The sequence below is a fragment of the Podarcis raffonei genome, chromosome 16 (assembly GCF_027172205.1).
Source record: "Podarcis raffonei isolate rPodRaf1 chromosome 16, rPodRaf1.pri, whole genome shotgun sequence".
Taxonomy (NCBI): Eukaryota; Metazoa; Chordata; class Lepidosauria; order Squamata; family Lacertidae; genus Podarcis; species Podarcis raffonei.
In genome coordinates this window covers 15,578,365-15,597,087 of record NC_070617.1, presented here as the reverse complement: position 1 = coordinate 15,597,087, position 18,723 = coordinate 15,578,365, and the positions used below count along the sequence as shown (strand labels likewise).

The window sequence follows — 18,723 nt, the reverse complement described above, 5'->3', positions numbered from 1 at the left end:
ATAATAATTTATTTATACCCCGCCCATCTGGCTGGGTTTCCCCAGCCACTCTGGGCAGCTTCCAAAAAAGTATTAAAATACAGTGGTCTATTAAAATACACTGATCCACTATAACATTTGTGTTAACATACACCAAGATAGAATTGCTAGTGTCTCCCTTAGCATGACACATGATGAACCTGGTATAAGAAACAATCCCATACTGTTTCTACCAGGAATGAAAATCACCTTCCTTGTAACTTGAAGCCCCTGGTTCGAGTTCTACCCTCCAGAGCACTGTTCTCTCAGCGGCTGCCCAGATGCCTGTGGGAAACGGGCAGGCAGCATCTGAGCCCAAGCGCCCTCTCCTCTCGTGTGGTATTCAGAAGCACTGCTGCCTCTAGTCATGGAGCAAAACCATCCTGGCTAGTTGCCATCAGTGGCCTCATCCTCCTTAATAGGTTTTTCCTCCATGAACCTTTAATACACGTACCACATTTTATTATTTTAGATGGCCAGGCAGAGCAGAGCTGTTGTGACCAGCAGCCTTCGATAGCCCATGAATTTCTCCAATCCTCGTTTTAAACATTCAGACTTGGTGGCCAGCAAGAAGACATTTGTCTGGGGTGATTTCTTTTCTTTCTTTTTTTAACACACACTCTCTCCCGCTTTGGTGCAGACCCGCCCTCTGTTTGAGCTCCGCTGCTCCAACAACGTGGTCCATGTGCACACCTGCGCAGATTCCTGTGCGGCCCTCGCCAACCTCATCCAGTACGTGGTGAACAATGGGGACTTGCACCCCCCGCCTCACCATGACAGCCCCACAGAGATCGCCGGCCAGAAGGTGCAGGTGAGTGCCAAGTGGGCGCGGGGGGGGTAGTTGAAATGGGGCCTGGGGTTGCTGTCACCTCCAACCGTCAGCTTATGTTTTTAGTTTTTTATTTGGACCATTTATATACCGCTCGTAGTTAAACAAAACTCTTTTAAGCGGTTAAAACATCTTAAATAAACAGCAAATGCCAAAATGAAAAGGAGAAAATTTCTACGTTCTATAAAACTTAACTAAATAGAGTATCCTCGTCAGTATCAGAATAAACATTGCCACATAAAAATCAGCTGCGAAAAAATGCAGGGAAAATTCATAGTAAAGGACTAAGTCCAAGCATCCCCTAAAATATCAGGAAGCAAAGTAATTAAATACGAAAATAAGCTAAACAGTATAAATTTCACTTTAAAAACAACAACAACAAAACACCTGATTTGCAATGAAGCAAAAGAAAATCAACTCATTCTTCCCCACCACCATACATCAACCAATCATCCCATTAAATGAATGGAGCCAATTAAATGGCCAGCTCCCTATTCAGCAATTTGCACAACTTCATCTGCATTTTTAGCTGTAGTTAGATTAAGTGGCAGGTGAGACTTGAAAGCAACCCCCCTCCATTTTTCTGAGTGATATTGGTTCCCTTATTTTGACTCTGGAACATATTAGAGTTAATTAAAAGTGCGAGCAGGATTTTGAAATAGGCGGCCGCGGATGATAAAAGATAAAGGATTAACGATAAAATGTTATGTCACGCAGCAGGAAAGGGAGGGAACGGAAGATGCGTGGGAATTCGACTTTGTATAAAACTGGAGGTTCATTGGAATGCAACTTGCTTAAAAGTTTTGAAACTTAATACAAATTCATTGGAGAGCAACCCCCCTCAGGTGGGTGCCCTGCTCTCACCCTTGCCACTTCCAGTGCGTTCACACCCTCTTCTGTGCCCTGCTTAGTTGTCTGAGAGCCCGGCATCGCTGCCGTCATGTCCACCTGCTGAGACCGCAGCCATCAACCAGCAAGACCTCACGGACGCCCTCATTGACACAGAGCGCAGCCTCCAGGAACTGGCCGGAGAGATGGGTAAGGAGGAGCGAGAGGAGGGGGGTGCAGGAGGGGACGCTTGGCTTTCCCTGGATGATGCTGGGTAGCAATTCTTCACCAAACATTGGGGCAAGATATGGCAGGGTGATGATAATTATTATTATTATTATTAATTATTATTATTTATACCCCGCACATGTGGCTGGGTTTCCCCAGCCACTCTGGGTGGCTTCCAACAGAACACTAAAATACAATAACCTATTAAACATTAAAAGCTTTCCTAAACAGGGCTGCCTTCAGATGTCTTCTAAAAGTTTGGTAGTTATTTTTCTCTTTGACATTTGGTGGGAGGGTGTTCCACAGGGCGGGTGCCACTACCGAGAAGGCCCTCTGCCTGGTTTCCTGTAACTTGGCTTCTCGTAGCGAGGGAACCGCCAGAAGGCCCTCAGCGCTAGACCTCAGTGCCCGGGCAGAACGATGGGGGTGGAGGCGCTCCTTCAAGTGATCAGCTGGGACCAGGGGTGTGGAGCAACAGCTCTCTCCATCCTCCTAGCAATCAAGCAGCAGCAGTGTCACAGTTCCAGCCAGGCAAAAGCAGGCGAGGGGTTGGGCAGAGCAAGGTAGACATAAGCGCCAAGTAGAGAGGCCAGGAGGCGGGGGGTTGGACTAGATGGCCCTTGGGTCCCTTCCAATGATTCTTCATGTGGTTCTACGATTCCGCCCTCAGGCCTGAGGTTCCCAGTCTGGTAGTAGTAACAATTATTATCAGCAAATGAACCTTTTTGAGTTTTCTTTTTTTTTAAAAAATGAATTTTATTAGCAATTGGGGAAAGGGATACAATGATTATCATCAAATATCTTTTTTTAATCAAAACAAAAACATTGATCTATATAAAAACACAGAAAAGGAAAGAAGAAAAAGATAGAGAGAAAGAGAATGAGAGAGAGTAGGAATAAAGTAGGAAAGGAAAGAAAAAACAGGAAATAATGGAAGAAAGAGAAAACGAAAAAAATAGTTGAGAAAATAAAGAACTTCCAATACTTCATCTGTCAGCTATGTGTAATCTCATCCACTCTAATATAACACCTGACAAAACCATCCACTCTAACACGCGACAAGTTTTCTGCTCTAGTTTCATGAGAGAATGCTTCCCCCTGATCCCACCTTCAGCTGCGCCTTTTGCGTCCTCCCTGCTGGTCTTCCCAAGGCAGTGGAAGGTGGCTCAGAGCTGGGAGCAGCACAAGTTGAGTGGAGCTTGCCCTGTTTAATATAACCTTTCCCCCTTTCCCAGGTGACTCTGGGCTCAGGCGGCAGCCCTCCCCGGTTTCTGTCTACCTGTTCCCCGGGGAGAACGGAGCCATGGGCAAGGCAGGAAAGACCCCGGCCCCACCACCCACTCCCGTCGGGGAGGGGCTGGACTTCAGCCCTTCGGAGGACAGCGAGGGCGAGAGCGAAGCCACGGACGACTTCTGCATCCTGGATGCCCCAGGCACAGGAATCCCGGTACGGACTGGCCCTTCTGCAAGGGGAGTGCCAAGCCTCAGGCCATCTGCTGTCTCTGGAGCCAAGCCTTTATTTCTCTGGATTTAGCAAAGCCAAGGGCCCTTGCCGAACCACCTCTCTGAAGGCAGCGATAGCTTCCAACTTGGATGGCTTTAAGAGGCGCTATTGATGGCTCTGCTCAGCAATGCTTCTGCGTACCAGTTTCTGGAAACTATGTGCTCTGATCTTGCCTCTTGCTTCCTCTCTCCGCAGCCCCGAGACGGGGAGCCGGTGGTGACGAAGCTCTTGGAAGGCCCCGTTCGCATCCAGGAGGGGCACTTCTCCCGCCCCCTGGGGAGCACAGACCTCCTGAAGGCCCCCTCGCGCTTCCCGGTCCCCGAGAGCCGGGTGATGATGCGGGAGATCTCGGTGGTCTGGCATCTCTATGGCGGGAGGGACTTTGGGCTGGGGCGCTCTGCCTCTGGCCACGCCCACTCACCCAGGTGAGCCGCTCGCCCTCAGCTGCCTACCTGTTGCTTTGCCGCCTGTTTTTTTGGTTTAATCCCTGCCCCCCGGAAGGTCCTCTTGCAAGGAGACCGTCCCTAGAGCCTGAAGAGGAAGTCTTCTTGTTGAAGCCTCCCTGCCTAACAGCTGACATGCGGGGAAGTTCAGCAGCCATCACTCCCTCCCTGCACGTCAGTGGTGCAAGCCCCGCCTACCTTCTGACTTGCGAGGAGACCCTCCCTAGAGCCCAAAGAGGACATCCTCTTTGGACTCTGGGGAGGGGTTTCCTTGCAAGCCACTAGGACTCCCCAGGGTCTTCCCATTACACACGATTTCAGTTACACACATGGAGGGCCCCCCCGCATAAAAGGGGTGTTACCTGTGCCAGTTTCTGGAAACTAAAAGGAGGGAAAGTTTTCTTGTGCTTGCCAGGTTCCCGTTGACGCACCTAGTTGGCCATTTATCAGAACAGGATGCTGTCCCAGACGAGCCATTTGCCATCCGCCCAACAGGCTTTTCTAGTACAGTGGTACCTTGGGTTAAGTACTTAATTAGTTCCGGAGCTCCGTTCTTAACCTGAAACTGTTCTTAATCTGAAGCACCACTTTAGCTAATGGGGCCTCCTGCTGCCGCCACGCTGCCGGAGCACAATTTCTGTTCTCATCCTGAAGCAAAGTTCTTAACCAGAGGTACTATTTCTGGGTTAGCGGAGTCTGTAACCTGAAGCGTATGTAACCTGAAGCGTATGTAACCCAAGTTACCACTGTATGTTCTTATGGCTGGCAGGGCAGAGGAGCAAGTCTCATCCGTTGACTTTAACAAGCTCCCGCTCCCCATCTTTCTCCGCCCCACCTTCTCCAGGACGAAGCCGTCTCTTTCCAGCGCCCGCTCGTCCCCGTCCCGCTCCTCTGTCACCAACCGGCCCCAGAACACCTGGCGGGCTCAGGGGGGCACCAGCCGCATCCACGACCTGTTGATGGAGATCCAGCTGACAAAGGTGAGAGCTGGTGGCTCAGGAGGGGGGCCTCTCTCGCTGCTCAGGGGGCTCCTTCGAGTTTAAAATGTGTGCCCCGATTCCCAGAAGAGGTTCACCTGGCACCTGGCGCCTCTCCTGGTATGCCCCGCAGAGGACCTTAAGGTCCATGAATAATCATAGTTTAGAGTTCCTGGGCCCTAAGGAAGTCAGATTATCCTCCACCAGGGCCAGGGCCTTCTCAGTGGAATGCTCTGTCCCATGAGACCAGGGCCCCGCAGCATTTAACTTCCTTCCGCAGGGCCTGTATTCCACCTGGCTTTCAACTTGAACTTAGCCTGATCTTTTATTCCCCTCCCCCTCCCCTTTTTATGAAGATTACCCACTCTGGGATCCCACAGCTAATTCTCCCCTGGTCTCCACACTGGCCCAAATAGGACTAATTTAGCCAACTAGCCCTGGTGATCATCTAATGTTTATTGGATAGATTTCCCCCCTAAATTGATTTTTGAATTCTGAATTTATTGTTATTCACGTTTTATACTGCATTTTATGCTGGTTTTTTGTTGCATCAATTAAGTGTTTTAGATTTGTTATTAGCCCGGTTTTTGAACCGGGAAGGGCAGGGTATAAATATATATATATATATATATTATTATTTATTATTCATTATATATATATATATATTTAGTCGCCAGGTGAAAGCGGTCCTCTTCAGCCAGGCCTTTGGCTGATTAATATTAGACAGTCGTTTAAATGTGCCTGTAGGAAGGGGGGGGTATTGTTTTCTGTTTCATTTTAATTACTTGCCTGTTTCTTCTCCTGTATTTTATTCTGTGAACCACCCTGAGGTCTTAGGATGAAAATAAATTAAAATAAAATTTCCCCAGAAAGGCCCTTGCAAGAACAGCTGTGCTTAGAAGTTAGGGAATTGCACTATTGGTTGGTGGGGTGCAAGAGATCTGAAAGGAAACAGGTGGGAAACACCAGGGCACGGGGGGTGGGCAGGGGGAGAGTCCTGGGCTAGGACGACAATACGCACCAGAAATACCCACTTGGTGACCCTGGGCCATTCTTAGTCTCTTGGCCTGGCCTACCTCTTAGGGCAGCATACACCACCCTGAGCTTCCTTTCAGGACAGGTGAATGAATCAAAAGAGTGGGGGAAAGGAAAAGTCTCCCCTGGCCATGTGCACGCAAACAGGCAGAAGCTGAAAATTATCCAGGATAAGAAAATGAAACTAACATGCAAGTTGGAAAGGAGAACGAACGATTTAAAATTATTGCAACCTCACTTGTCGTTCCTTGATATAATTTTGTTTTATCTATATAAAAAAGTTGGTAAAGAGGAATAGCTGAGGGATGAGGAATTTGCTTTTTTTTAAAAAAAGAAGTTAATTATAGAGAAATCTGAAAAATAAGCAGCATGTAAAAGTGGATTCCCAAAAACTGGAATATCCCTTTGGGTGCACTCTTCCCACCTTAGATCAAATCTATGCTGCCAGGTGCCATAAGAAAGTGGCAGAGATAGCACATGATAGTACGCACCCCGGAAATGATCTCTTTCAGCTTCTGCCTTCTGGAAGAAGGTATAGGGTTATAAAGCCCAGGACTAGCCACCTGAAAAACAGTTTCTACGCTAATGCAATTCTGGTTCTAAACGCAGCATAAGGGGTCTCTGTAGTATAGTGTATTTTAAAATGGGGTTTTAGAGTTTTTAGGGGTTTTTGAATGTTTTATGTAGTTTTTATGTAGTTTTATATAGTTTTTATGTAGTTTTATGTAGTTTCGTGGTAGTTTTATGTAGTTTTTATGTAGTTTTTCAATTTCATTGTTCCGCAAGGGACAATGACAATAAAGATAGCGTATCGTATCGAGAGGGGTAAGCCGGTATTAATTTTAATTTGGTTTCAATATGCTACAAATTTGAAAATGAATGAAAATTAATTGGCAAACAAACAAACAAACAGTGGGGGGGGGGAGTGGGACAAAGTGGTGACCTCACCTGTCCTCACATCTCCTCTTCAGGTGAGTTTCCAGCATGAAACGTACCCCAGCAGCAGCAGCAGCAGCAGCGGCGGCACATCTGAGAAACCCTCCGTGGAGTTGGAGGAGCAGCCCGTGGCCAGACAGGTCTTCATTGTCCAGGAGCTGGAGATCCGAGACCGCCTGGCCTCCTCTCAGATCAACAAGTTCCTCTACCTGTACAGCAGCGAGTGCATGCCGCGCCGAGCCCACTCCAACATGGTACGGGGGGGGGCAGCAGCAGGAGGAGCTGAGAGCAGGGGGCGGGTTGTGGGTTGCGTTGCTGGTGAGCACCAAGGAGCAGACCTCTCCCCTGGCTCTTGGCTGTCTCCGCCTCTCCTTGGACTGGAAAAGTCCAGATGATCCCCTTTACTGTATGCTATTTTGGGGGGAGGGTCGGGCCTCCAGTACTAGATTACAGCAGTACGCTTGATGTGGGGACGTCCCTTGTTCTCGATCCGGAAGCTGAAGTCAGTGCAGAATGCTGCAGCACAGTTGCTGGCAGGAGTGAGGCCTTGTCAGCATATATATCACCCCTGGGCAGTGAGATCTTCTGCTAGCCAGTTTGCTGCTGGACCCGGGTTCAAAGTGTTGCTATTAGTATAGAAAGTCCTTAACAACTTGGGACTAGTTTGCTTGCGAGATGGGCCTTTTGACCGCTTCGAGCTGCAGAACTGGCACTTCTGCAGCTGCCACGTAATACCCGTTCTGCATTTGTAAGAGATTGAAATGTGGTACTTTGGAACTCCCTGCCTATTGACATCAGTCAGGCACCTTCACAGGACTCCTGCTAAAGACATTTTGGATTAGACAACTCTGTCCGGATACATAGAATGTCGATGTGTGTTTTAACCTGATTTTAGTTTATTTTTGATCCCTCTCCGAATGTTTTAAATATCTGTTTATCAGCGATTTCATTGTTCTTTTTGTAAACTGCTTTGAGGGTCCATCCCCCCCCTTACAATAATCAGCGGTATATAAATGTTACAGAAAAAATAAACCCACCTGGATCTTGGAGGCCTGATGAGACTCTGCTAGTTCAGCCTGGCTTGGAGTCTGATAGTGAAACAGTTTTGTGGGTAGGGGGGATTTGGTGCTGCTGAAGCTCAGCCTCTGGAAAGCTCCCCCGCCTTCTGTCACTGGGGGCCACCGCAAGACTGACCACCCCCACCCCTCTTTCTTCACAGCTCACCATCAAAGCCCTGCACGTCTGCCCTGAGTCTGGTCTGGGGGGTCCCGAGTGCTGCCTTCGTGTCTCCTTGATGCCACTCAGACTCAACATTGACCAGGTGAGCGGGGTGGGGGGTTGGTGTTAGGTGCTCTGCAGGGGACAGTGGGGGGGGCACTTTGTTTGGGAGCACCCCTGCACTCAGAACTCCCTGCCCTCCCACAGGAGGAAGATGATGTGCATAGCCAAAATGGCTGCGGCTCGGGTGCCTGGGCTGCTCCTAGCATCGTAGAATTGTAGAGTTGGAAAGGATCATCTGGTCCAACCACTTGCAATGCAGGAATCTTTTGCCCAATATGGGGCTCGAACACACAGCCCTGAGATTAAAGGTCTCATGCTCTACCGACTGAGCTGGGTTTTTTTTTTTTTTAAAGATGCATTTAGTTTGCAGCATGCAAACAGGACAAACGGTAAAGAAGTAAGAAACAGTGACTGTGTGGAACTTATTATTGCAATAGAATAAAACGAACAGATCGCTCAGGACAGACACTGTAATAAAATAGATTCTGCAAAGGGATCTTTTTGAAGCATCACATTGATACGGCAGAGGCATGTGTTGTTGGGGGCCTATGCAGTGCAGTATATTTATTTATAAAGTGTATAAACTGAAACCGTACAACATCAAAATGGCTTCGTTCTGTAACCCCCCTCAAATCCCTCTGGCAGTGGATGAAATGCTCAGACAAGGCCATGCACCACACCTCTAAAACCGTCCCTAGAGGCACCTGATGCAGATGTCCAATGTCTGGTGACCTTGAGTGTGGCTGCAGCCAGCGGCAGAGCAAGCGGCTTCCTTGTGAGCCTTTCGGGATGGGAGGGGTGGACCTGGCAAGACCAAGCAGGGTGGGTTCCTCCTCTTCTCCCTCCCAGTTTGCCCAAACTGGAGATGTCTGTGCTGGAGCTTCCAAGGATGATATTACTAACTGCTAGATTTATTGTATGCCTGCTATGAAAATAGAAGTGGCACAAGGATGAAATACACAGGGATCAAAACAAACATGGATTGCTGGTTCTAGATGTGTTTTGATGCATTTTAATTATTGTGTAAGCCACCTTGAATCCCAGCTTGACAGAAAGGTGGGATAGAAACACTAAATAATAATAATAATAATAATAATAATAATAATAATAATAATAATAATAATAATAATAATGGGCTCCTGCTTTCCCCTTGCTTTTACTCCAGGATGCCTTGTTCTTCCTCAAGGACTTCTTCACCAGTGTGGCTGCCAGCATTAACCCCGTCGTGCCCTGCGAGGCTGGCTCAGAAGGTGAGTCTCTGGCTTCCTGGGAGGATCTTCTTTTTCAAACATTAAAAGCTTCCCTAAGCAGGGCTGCCTTCAGATGTCTTCTCAAAGTCTGGTAGTTGTTTATTTCTTTGACATCTGGTGGGAGGGCGTTCCACAGAGCGGGTGCCACTACCGTGAAGGCCCTCTGCCTGGTTCCCTGCAACTTGGCTTCTCACAGCAAGGGAACCGCCAGAAGGCCCTCGGAGCTGGACCTCAGTGGGGAATGATGGGGGTGGAGACGCTCCTTCAGGTATACTGGGCCAAAGCAGTTTAGGGCTTTAAAGGTCAACACCAACACTTTGAATTGTGCTTGGAAATGTACTGGGAGCCAATGTAGGTATTTCAAGACCAGTGTCATATGGTCTCGGCAGCCGCTTCCAGTCACCAGTCTAGTTGCTGCATTCTGGATTAGTTGCAATTTCCAGGTCACCTTCAAAGGTAGCCCCACATAGAGCGCATTGCAGTAGTCCAAGTGGGAGATAACCAGAGCATGCACCACTCTGGCGAGACAGTCTGCGGGCAGGTAGGGTCTCAGCCTGCGTACCAGATGGAGCTGGTAGACAGCTGCCCTGGACACAGAATTGACCTGTGCCTCCATGGACAGCTTTTCCCTTTCCCTAGAGAAGAAGGGCTTCCCCAGTTCTGCACCACCCTCCTCACCATGGCTGCCTGTTGGCCATGCTGGTTGGGGGCTGATGGGGTTTGTATTTCAGCAACATCCAGAGTGTCACAGGGATGGCAGAGGCTGTCTAGAGAAACCCCCAGAGGTGCCCCCCCTCTCTCATTGCCCAATGCTGCTCTTCCACTCCATAGGTCGCCCAGAGTCCTCGGGGAAAGAGCCTGAGGGAGCGGAGGGGGAGATGACAGCCTCAATGGAGACCACGGCCAGCGAAAACAGCTCCTTGTCCAACGCCTCCTCTTCTTCCTCCGACCAGCCCATTTACTTCCGGTACAAGCGCTTGACGTGGGGAGGGAGAAAGGATGGGGCGCGGGGATGTTGGGGGGCAGCAGGGCCAAGCTGCAGAGTCTTAGCGGAGAGTTCTATCAATTACTATATTTACACCCCACTTTTCCTCCAAGGAGCTCAAGGCAGCATTTATGGTTCCCCGGCTCCCCATTTTATTTCTCCCCGTCCCCTGTTCTGCCCCATAAAAGCCCTGTGAGGTAGGTTAGGCTGAGAGGCAGTGACCAGTCCCAAGGTCACCCTCAGTGAGGGATTTGAACCCTGGTCTCCCAGGTTGAGGTCTGGCACTCTAACCACTACGCCACAGGGGACTCCAGAATTTATAATGCGTATGAGAGCTGGGAAATACAAGAGTCATTGCCCAGCTTGTTGTGGGAGGGTGCGTGTTCTGTAGAAGGAGGAGGTGGCTATCGATGGCTACTAGCCATCCCGGCTATGCTCTGCCTCCACAGCTGGAGGCAAATAAATGCTTATAAATAACATTGGTTGGAAACCACAGGAAGGTTGGAAACCACAAGAAGGAAATCTTGCTTGACAATTTCCCAGAAGCACCTGGTTGGCTCCTGTGAGAACAGGATGATGGACTAGATGGGCTGTTGGCCTGATCCATCAGGCTCTTCTTAGGTGCTTATGGAACCTCCAGGCCCAGAGGCGGTCTATCTAGCTTTCTAGGTTCTTAGAGGTACATGTTCATTGTGAGAACAGGATGCTGGGGTAGACAGGCCACGGAGTGGTAGCCGGCACTGCTGCCAGCGCTTTCCCACCACAAGGGAAAAAGCACTTCCCCTTCTCCTTGGCTTCTCCCTCTCCAGAGAGTTCCGGTTCACGTCCGAAGTGCCCATCTGGCTGGACTACCAGGGAAAGCATGTGACCGTCGACCAAGTGGTGAGTAGCAGAGTCTGCAGCAGCCCCTCCGTTCCCCCCCCCCCAGGCCTGGGGAACTTTCTTACCCGCTACAAGTGACCTTTGCTGAGCTGCTTCTCAGTCTCTCTCCACCTTCCAGTCATTCATTCCAGCTGATGTTGCTTTTGCAACAGGACAACTCAAGGGGGCTGTGTTTTAGGGTCTCAGCATAGGACAGGGGTCAGCAAACTTTTTCAGCAGGGGGCCAGTCCACTGTCCCTCAGACCTTGTGGGAGGCCGGACTATATTTTGGAAAAAAAATATGAATTCCTATGCCCCACAAATAACCCAGAAATGCATTTTAAATAAAAGGACACATTCTACTCATGTAAAAATATGCTGATTCCCAGACCATCGCGGGCAGGATTTAGAAGGCGATTGGGCCGGATCCCCCGGGCCTTAGTTTGCCTACCCATGCCATAGGACCACAGAAAGGGCATGGTGGTCCCCACCAGGCTGCCTCTTTCTCCCCTCTAAAGCCTGGCCCTTGTGCCCAGGAAAGGATGGGGGTGGGAGAGAGATTAATCCAGGGTTTCCCAAACTTGGGTCTCCATCTGTTTTTTGGACTACAACTCCATCCTTAGCTAGTCGGGGATGATGGGAATTGTAGTCCAAAACATCTGGAGACCCAAGTTTGGGAAAGCCTGGATTAAGCAAAGGTGAGGGTGGGGAAGGGGAGTGCCTGTCCGGACGAGGCAGCAGGGTCGCTGGGTCAGTGTCCACCCTTCTTAGGAAGAATTTTCTGGTGGCAAGAGCTGTTTGATAGTGGAGAGGACTCCCTTGGGAGGCGGTGGACTCTCCTTCACCTGAGGCTTTTAAACCAAGGCAGAGCGGCCACCTGTCAGGGATTCTTCAGCTGCGATTCCTGCACTGCAGGGGGTTGGCCTAGATGACCCGCAGGGTCCCTTCCCAGTCCACAAAAATTCTCTCCGTTTCTCCTTAGGGCACCTTTGCCGGCATCCTCATCGGCCTGGCGCAGCTCAACTGCTCTGAGCTCAAGCTCAAGAGGCTCTGCTGTCGACACGGGTGAGGAGCCACCTTTTTAGGGTAGCCGGGTGGGGTGTGTCAGTGGAGAGGAGGGCAAGGCGGGGCTCTAACCCCCCAGCATCCTGGTGGTGCATAGTAAGAAGCCAGTATCTGAACGGAGGCAGCCCCATTTATCTGTTGTCAAGCTGGGCTGAAAAGCCGCAGGTGCTTCCACATCCCGCTGCCCGAGACACTTCTGCCGGCAGCCCCTCCCCACGGCTTCACTTGCTTCACTGGCCTGGGGGGCCGAATCTGGTGGGCGTTGCCCTTTGGGGCCCCTGACCACCTGCTTCTCTGCCTCCGCAGGCTACTGGGCGTGGAGAAGGTGGTGAGCTACGCCCTGACCGAGTGGCTGACGGACATCCGCAAGAACCAGCTGCCAGGCATCCTGGGAGGCGTGGGGCCTATGCACTCCGTGGTGCAGCTCTGTAAGTACGGCGGGAGGAGGGGGTTGCCTGGGGATGTATCGGGCAGCAGTGTCGGGGGTTGGAAGGCTTCCTGTCTACATATACAAACAGGAGGGTAGTTATGAGGACTAGATGGAGCCTCCAGGCCCAGGCACAGTCTACCTCTGAACACCCAACTGCTGGGGAGAGGGAGCTGTTGCCTTCCCATCCCTGCATGTGGATTTCCCATTGGGGAAGAGGGTGCACCCAGTTGGCCATGGTGGAAAGCAGCATGCTGGACCAGGTAAGTCCCCCTTTGGCCTTATCCAGCAGCACAAATGAAGATGATGATAATAATAAATAATTCAATTTACATACCGTCTTTTATCAGAAGATATCAGGGAGATGTGCAACATTAGAAACACATTACAAAACATCAATGGAACAACATAGCAAAAAGTATACAGACAGAGACAGCCTAATCATAATCATAACAGTCCTCTCTCTCCACACTTTTACAGGCCATAGATTATGGAATAGCCATAGGTCTGGGTAAAGGGGAATGGTTTGGCCTGACATGCAACGGTGCTGCCCTTGCATTTGCCCTCTCCTCTCTCTCTCTCTTTCCCTCCCAGTCCACGGCCTCCGTGACCTCTTCTGGCTGCCCATCGAGCAGTACCGCAAGGACGGGCGGATCATCCGGGGCCTGCAGCGTGGGGCAGCCTCCTTCGGCACTTCAACCGCGTCGGCAGCCCTCGAGCTCAGCAACCGCCTGGTGCAGGCCATCCAGGTTTGGGCCATGTGCTCTGAGACGGGCAGGGGTGGTGTGCGAGGGGTGGCCCTTGTTCTTCTCCAGCCCTTGGTGATGAGGAGGGGATCGTAGAACTGTAGAGTTGGAAGGGACCTCAAGGGGCCATCTGGTCCAACCTCTTAACCACAGCCTCATTTCACTGCCAAACAGCTCTTGCCTTCAGAAGGTTCCTCTGAAAGTTTAGTTGGAATCTCCTTCCTTGTCATTAGAATCTGTTGGCTCGCTTCCTACTCTCCAGAGCAGCAGAGAGCAAGCCTTCTCCATCTCCCATGCGAGAGCCCTTCAGATATTTGAAGGCATTGTGGTCCCCGCAAGGGCAACAGGGTTCTCAGAATTGCCTCTCCTTCCTGGTTTGCCATCCCTTCTCTCCCCCTTGCAGGCCACAGCGGAGACCGTCTACGACATCTTGTCCCCTACCGCCCCCCCGATGACGCGCACCCTCCTGGACAAGAAGCACACGCGCAAGCTGAGGCGCGGCCAGCAACCTGCCGACCTGCGTGAAGGGGTGGCCAAGGCCTATGACACCGTACGAGAGGTAAGGCCTAGAGCCATCCAGGTTAGGAACCATCCCTGCCTCCTGTGGGAGTGAGTTCCATAGGCTAACTCTGCCGTGTGCGAAGAAGGGCTTCCTTTTATCTGCCCTGAATCTTCCAAAATCCAGGACTGCTCTGGCTTCCTTGAGCTGCTTTTGGGTTAGTTTCCTTGAGGCTTTTTCTCTTTCTGCACATGCTGGGGTCCTTCTGGGCAAGCAAATGCTGCCTCTGATTTTCCAGCAGCCCCATTTTGGCTCCATTGCTGTCGACACTCACTGTCTGAGTTCGCTATTAGCGGAATATCATTACTATTTGTTTACATCCCCCCCCCTTTTTTTTAATATATAAGAGTGTACAGCAGCAGCTTACATAAAATTGAACTAGGAAAACATGTTGCCTAGTAAATTAATGATCTTTATATATTTGAAAAGGAATGATCCTTCCAGCCAGGGTTTCCCCGACTTGGGTATCCAAGTTTTTGGACTACAACTTCCATCATCCATAGCTAGCAGGCCAAGTGGTATGGGATGATGGGAACTGTAGTCCAAAAACAGCTGGAGACCCAAGTTGGAGAAACCCTGTTTACAGCCCTCTGGCAGGCCCTGAGGCACGCTCTCTCTCCATCCTTCTCTCCTCCTCCTCTGCACCAGTGTGATGTAGTGGTTAAGAGCGGTAGTCACGTAATCCAGGGAACCGGGTTCGCGTCTCCGCTCCTCCACATGCAGCTGCTGGGTGACCTTGGGCCAGTCACACTTCTCTGAAGTCTCTCAGCCCCACTCACCTCACAGTGTGTTTGTTGTGGGGGAGGAAGGGAAAGGAGATTGTTAGCCGCTTTGAGACTCCTTAGGGTAGTGATAAAGTGGGATATCAAATCCAGACTCCTCCTCTTCTTCCTCCTCCAGGGTGTCATCGACACAGCCCAGGCCATCTGCGACGTGGCGACTCGTGGCCACGAGCAGAAAGGCATCACCGGGGCGGTGGGAGGCGTCCTGCGGCAGATCCCTCCCACCGTGGTCAAGCCCCTCATCGTGGCCTCGGAAGCCACCTCCAACCTCCTGGGTGGTATGCGCAACCAGATCAAGCCCGACGCCCGGAAGGAGGAGTCCCTGAAGTGGCGCTCAGAAGAGGCTCAGGACTGACCGGGCGCTGCCACTGCCGCCTTCCACTGACCCGGGCTCAGAAGCGGGGCCGTTCCTCTTAATCTACCCCGTTCAGGACATTGGCAGGGCCACCGAAAGGACGCAGCCTCTCGCTTTGCCAGCCTTGCCACCCGCAGAAGAAGAACCACGTGGTGGGGAAGAGCTTCTGCTTGGCGGGATTGGCGCGCTCTCAAGCAGCAGCACGCCTGGCACCACGAGGGTGGTGCCACCTCCTCTTGCCTCGCCCTTGTTTTTGTACTTGTCAGGAGTATAGCTTCTGCCATCCATTTGGTGCATGAGCTGCAGGCTGCAACTTCTCTCTCTCTGTGTCTCTCTCTGTCTCCCTCTCTTTCTGGGGTTGTTGAGAGAGACGGAAGGTTGGCTGAACATTAAAGGACGTGACTTGTTTTCAGCTCCTGCTTCCATAGGCATTCGGTAAGGGGGTGAAGTGTCCGTTTCTTGGCCTGTTTTGCCCTGTCGGACAGTGTTTTGATGTGCTGTACAGATCAGGGATGCGACTCCTTTCAGGTACAGAAGCAGGAATTGACACAGGCACCCATGTTGGGGGCGGGGGGGGGTCTGGTGTGTTTGTGGGGAGAACAGGAGGACCAACCCAGGCAGCCACAACCACACAATTCAGTTTCATTCTGACCAGCAGCAAAGCAAAAAGTTCTGCACAAGCTTTTTGGGCTCCCCAGAACGTCTTTCCTTCAGCCTGGATGTTACAAAAGCCAGAGATACTTCCACAATAAAGGAGGACCGGAGGGCTGAGCCCAGCTTGCGTGCTGTGCTGGGGGGGGCGTGGAGCGTGCATGTTGCAGGAAGAGTGTGTGACAAGGAAGGAGCAGGCAGGGATTGGCTGCCGTTCCTGCACTGCAGGGGGTTGGACTCTATGACCTTGGAAGTTCCTTCCAACTCTAAAATTCTGTGATTGCCCTAGAAGGGCTTGCTTTGCAGGGCGGGGAATGGAGCACGTTTTTTTCTGCGTTCAAGGGATTGGGAGCTCTTACCAGCATCAGTCAGCAACGCTCCTAGCAGCCAGCAGGGGGCAGGATTGTGCTACTCTGGAGAAACTAGGCGAGCCGCCAGCTGCCTGAGGTCAAGTTTCTGGTTTCCGGAATGCAGCAGCAGCAGCAGCAGTGAAGAAGGTTCCCCCTTCCTCCCCTTCTACTCAGTGCCAGCTAGAAGCTGATGGTAGTTGTAGTCTGAAACAGCTGGAGGGTCCCAGGGTGGGAGAAGTGACTTCTCTGCAGTTTTGGGAAGAGGTCCTACACAGTCAGACCATCTAGCCCAGTGTTGCTTACACTGACTGGCAGTATCTCAGGCCCAGAAGGCTCTTTCTAGCCCTGCATCGAGATGCCAGGGGTTCAGACCCGGCCCTAACCACAGGCAGAAATGCCACTTAGCCACTTATTCCCTAGAAACACTTAAAGGTGCCGCCGCTTTCTCCCCAGCCAGCCGGAGCTGTCCTGGATTCAAGCCTGCTTCTCCTGCAAAAATCCTTCCCTTTTGCGTGCAAAGTGGGGCGCTCTGCTGCTCAGCCCTGCTCCTTGGCCTTTCCCCTCCCCGCTCAGGCCTCTACGCTGAGGGGTGTCCGACTAGGGACCAGTCATGCCTCCCTTCTGCCCAAGACCCTACTTGATGGAGAGCCTGTGGTGTGCAATGGTTAGAGTGCCAGGCTAGGACCTGGGAGAGACCAGGGTTCGAATCCCCACTGCGCCATGAAGCTCTCCAAGTGCTGCTGCCTTTCAGCCTGATCTACCTCACAAGGTTGTTGTGGGAATTAATGAGTGGGAGCCACATGCATCACCTTGAAGGCGAGATTGCAATGCAATCGAAAAATTCTGGCCCCTCCATTAACTCCTCTTCAACCCCCTCTGAATAGGTATGCCTGGCATTTCCCAAAAGAGTAACACTTGCAGATTGGCGAATTGGGACCCCAGTCCCCCCCTCATTGCTTGGGGCAGCACCCTGCCTCAAATCACTCATTTGCCTGCTCCTGCTAGGCCCCACTTCCCTCTTCCCCACCCCCTGGGTGGCTATTCCCCCCACCCTCTCTCACCTTGTTAGAAAATGAAAACCATTTCCATAGCAACCAGTCTTGTTGAAGAGTTAGTGGGGGCGAGGGGAGGGAAAGATGATGGGTAGCAGTGAAGAATCGGGGGTGTTAAAATCTGCAGGGCTTAAAGGGGTGGGGATGGGCCCAGTTCCTCTGCCAAACTTGACATTGGCTTTGGAGGCTGGTGGGAGAGGAGGAGATGTCTCCAACGTAGAGGTCCGCTGGCATCAGTCCTGGGAACGGGGTGCTGTTTGTGCCCAGTCTCCCTGGCAATGTTGCAAAACACTTCACAGAAGAATGAGGAAAGAGAAGGGGAAGCGGTGCTTGGCCTGAGGCCCCCTTCGGCTCTCTTGCATAACCCATCCCAAGGGCTTTCAGTGGCCTGCCTCCAGTGCTCCCACAGGGACTAGAATCTTGCTTCCCTTCATGGAAGGAAAAGTACAGAACAGTAACATAGCGCTGCTCTGTTCTGCCTTGGTCAGAGCCTGCCTCGAGTCCTGTGTCCGGTTCTGGGCACCACAATTTTAAGGAGACTATTGATCAAGCTGGAAGGTGTGCAGAGGATGATCAAGGGCCTAGAAAACCAAGCCTTATGGGAATTGGGATGTTTAGTCTGGAGGAGACTCTGAGGGGATAGGATAAAGGTAAAGGGACCCCTGACCATTAGGTCCAGTCGTGACCAACTCTGGGGTTGCGGCGCTCATCTCGCTTTATTGGCCGAGGGAGCCGGCGTACAGCTTCCGAGTCATGTGGCCAGCATGACTAAGCCGCTTCTGGCAAACCAGAGCAGCACACAGAAACGCCGTTTACCTTCCCGCCGGAGCGGTACCTATTTATCTACTTGCACTTTGATGTGCTTTCGAACTGCTAGGTTGGCAGGAGCAGGGACCGAGCAATGGGAGCTCACCCCATTGCAGGGATTTGAACCGCCGACCTGATCAGCAAGTCCTAGGCTCTGTGGTTTAACCCACAGTGCCACCCGTGTCCCTGGGGATAGGATAGCCATCTTCAAATATTTGAAGGGTTGCTGCACAGAAGGTGGAGCAAGCTTGTTTAGTGCTGCCCCAGAAGGTAGCACCCAGACGTACTGGATTCAGATGACAAGAAAGCAGATTCCAACTAAACATTAGGATGAACTTTCTGACTGTTTTGACGGGGAACGGACTGCCTTGGGAGGTGGCGGGCTCTCTTTCACTGGAGAATTTTGAACACAGCTCCGGTGGCCACTTGTCAGGGATCCTGTAGCTGTGGTTCCTGCATTGCAGGGTGTTGAACTAGACGACCCACAGAATCCCTTCCAGCTCTACAATTCTGTGATTCTATGAATTCCACCTTGGCCCAGCCCCAGTCACTGGCAGGCCGGCAGGGAATGTCCAGGCAGTTCCCTAACTGCTTGCTTGTTTGCTTGCAGGGGGCAGAGGCTGTGAGGCAGTCCTCTCCATCCTAGAGGTTTGACTGCAATAGAATTTGTTTCTTATGGGGGAAACAGAAACTTCAGAGTACCTGGCTGTGGGCTGAGGGCCGAGACTGAGTAGGTCGCAGCCCAGAAGCACGC

General features: G+C 51.3%; 1 protein-coding gene across 3 annotated transcripts in view; it reads left to right on the top strand.

Moving 5' to 3' along the window:
* The window catches only part of ATG2A (autophagy related 2A), a 37,673-nt gene extending 22,152 nt beyond the window's left edge, over positions 1–15,521 (top strand). Inside the window, exons 28-42 of one of the 3 annotated variants that reach the window (XM_053368343.1) lie at positions 659–829; positions 1,759–1,885; positions 3,139–3,350; positions 3,603–3,832; positions 4,695–4,830; positions 6,834–7,052; positions 8,018–8,119; positions 9,245–9,329; positions 10,161–10,296; positions 11,124–11,196; positions 12,158–12,240; positions 12,547–12,668; positions 13,262–13,416; positions 13,817–13,972; positions 14,873–15,521. In XM_053368343.1, coding sequence (XP_053224318.1) covers positions 659–829; positions 1,759–1,885; positions 3,139–3,350; positions 3,603–3,832; positions 4,695–4,830; positions 6,834–7,052; positions 8,018–8,119; positions 9,245–9,329; positions 10,161–10,296; positions 11,124–11,196; positions 12,158–12,240; positions 12,547–12,668; positions 13,262–13,416; positions 13,817–13,972; positions 14,873–15,109 — 2,244 coding nt within the window. In that variant the 3' untranslated portion in view covers positions 15,110–15,521. Of the gene's footprint in view, positions 1–658; positions 830–1,758; positions 1,886–3,138; positions 3,351–3,602; positions 3,833–4,694; positions 4,831–6,833; positions 7,053–8,017; positions 8,120–9,244; positions 9,330–10,160; positions 10,297–11,123; positions 11,197–12,157; positions 12,241–12,546; positions 12,669–13,261; positions 13,417–13,816; positions 13,973–14,872 lie in introns of those variants that run through there. The other 2 variants (XM_053368344.1, XM_053368345.1) reach the window with 2 other exon arrangements.
* The last annotated feature ends 3,202 nt before the right edge of the window (positions 15,522–18,723 follow it).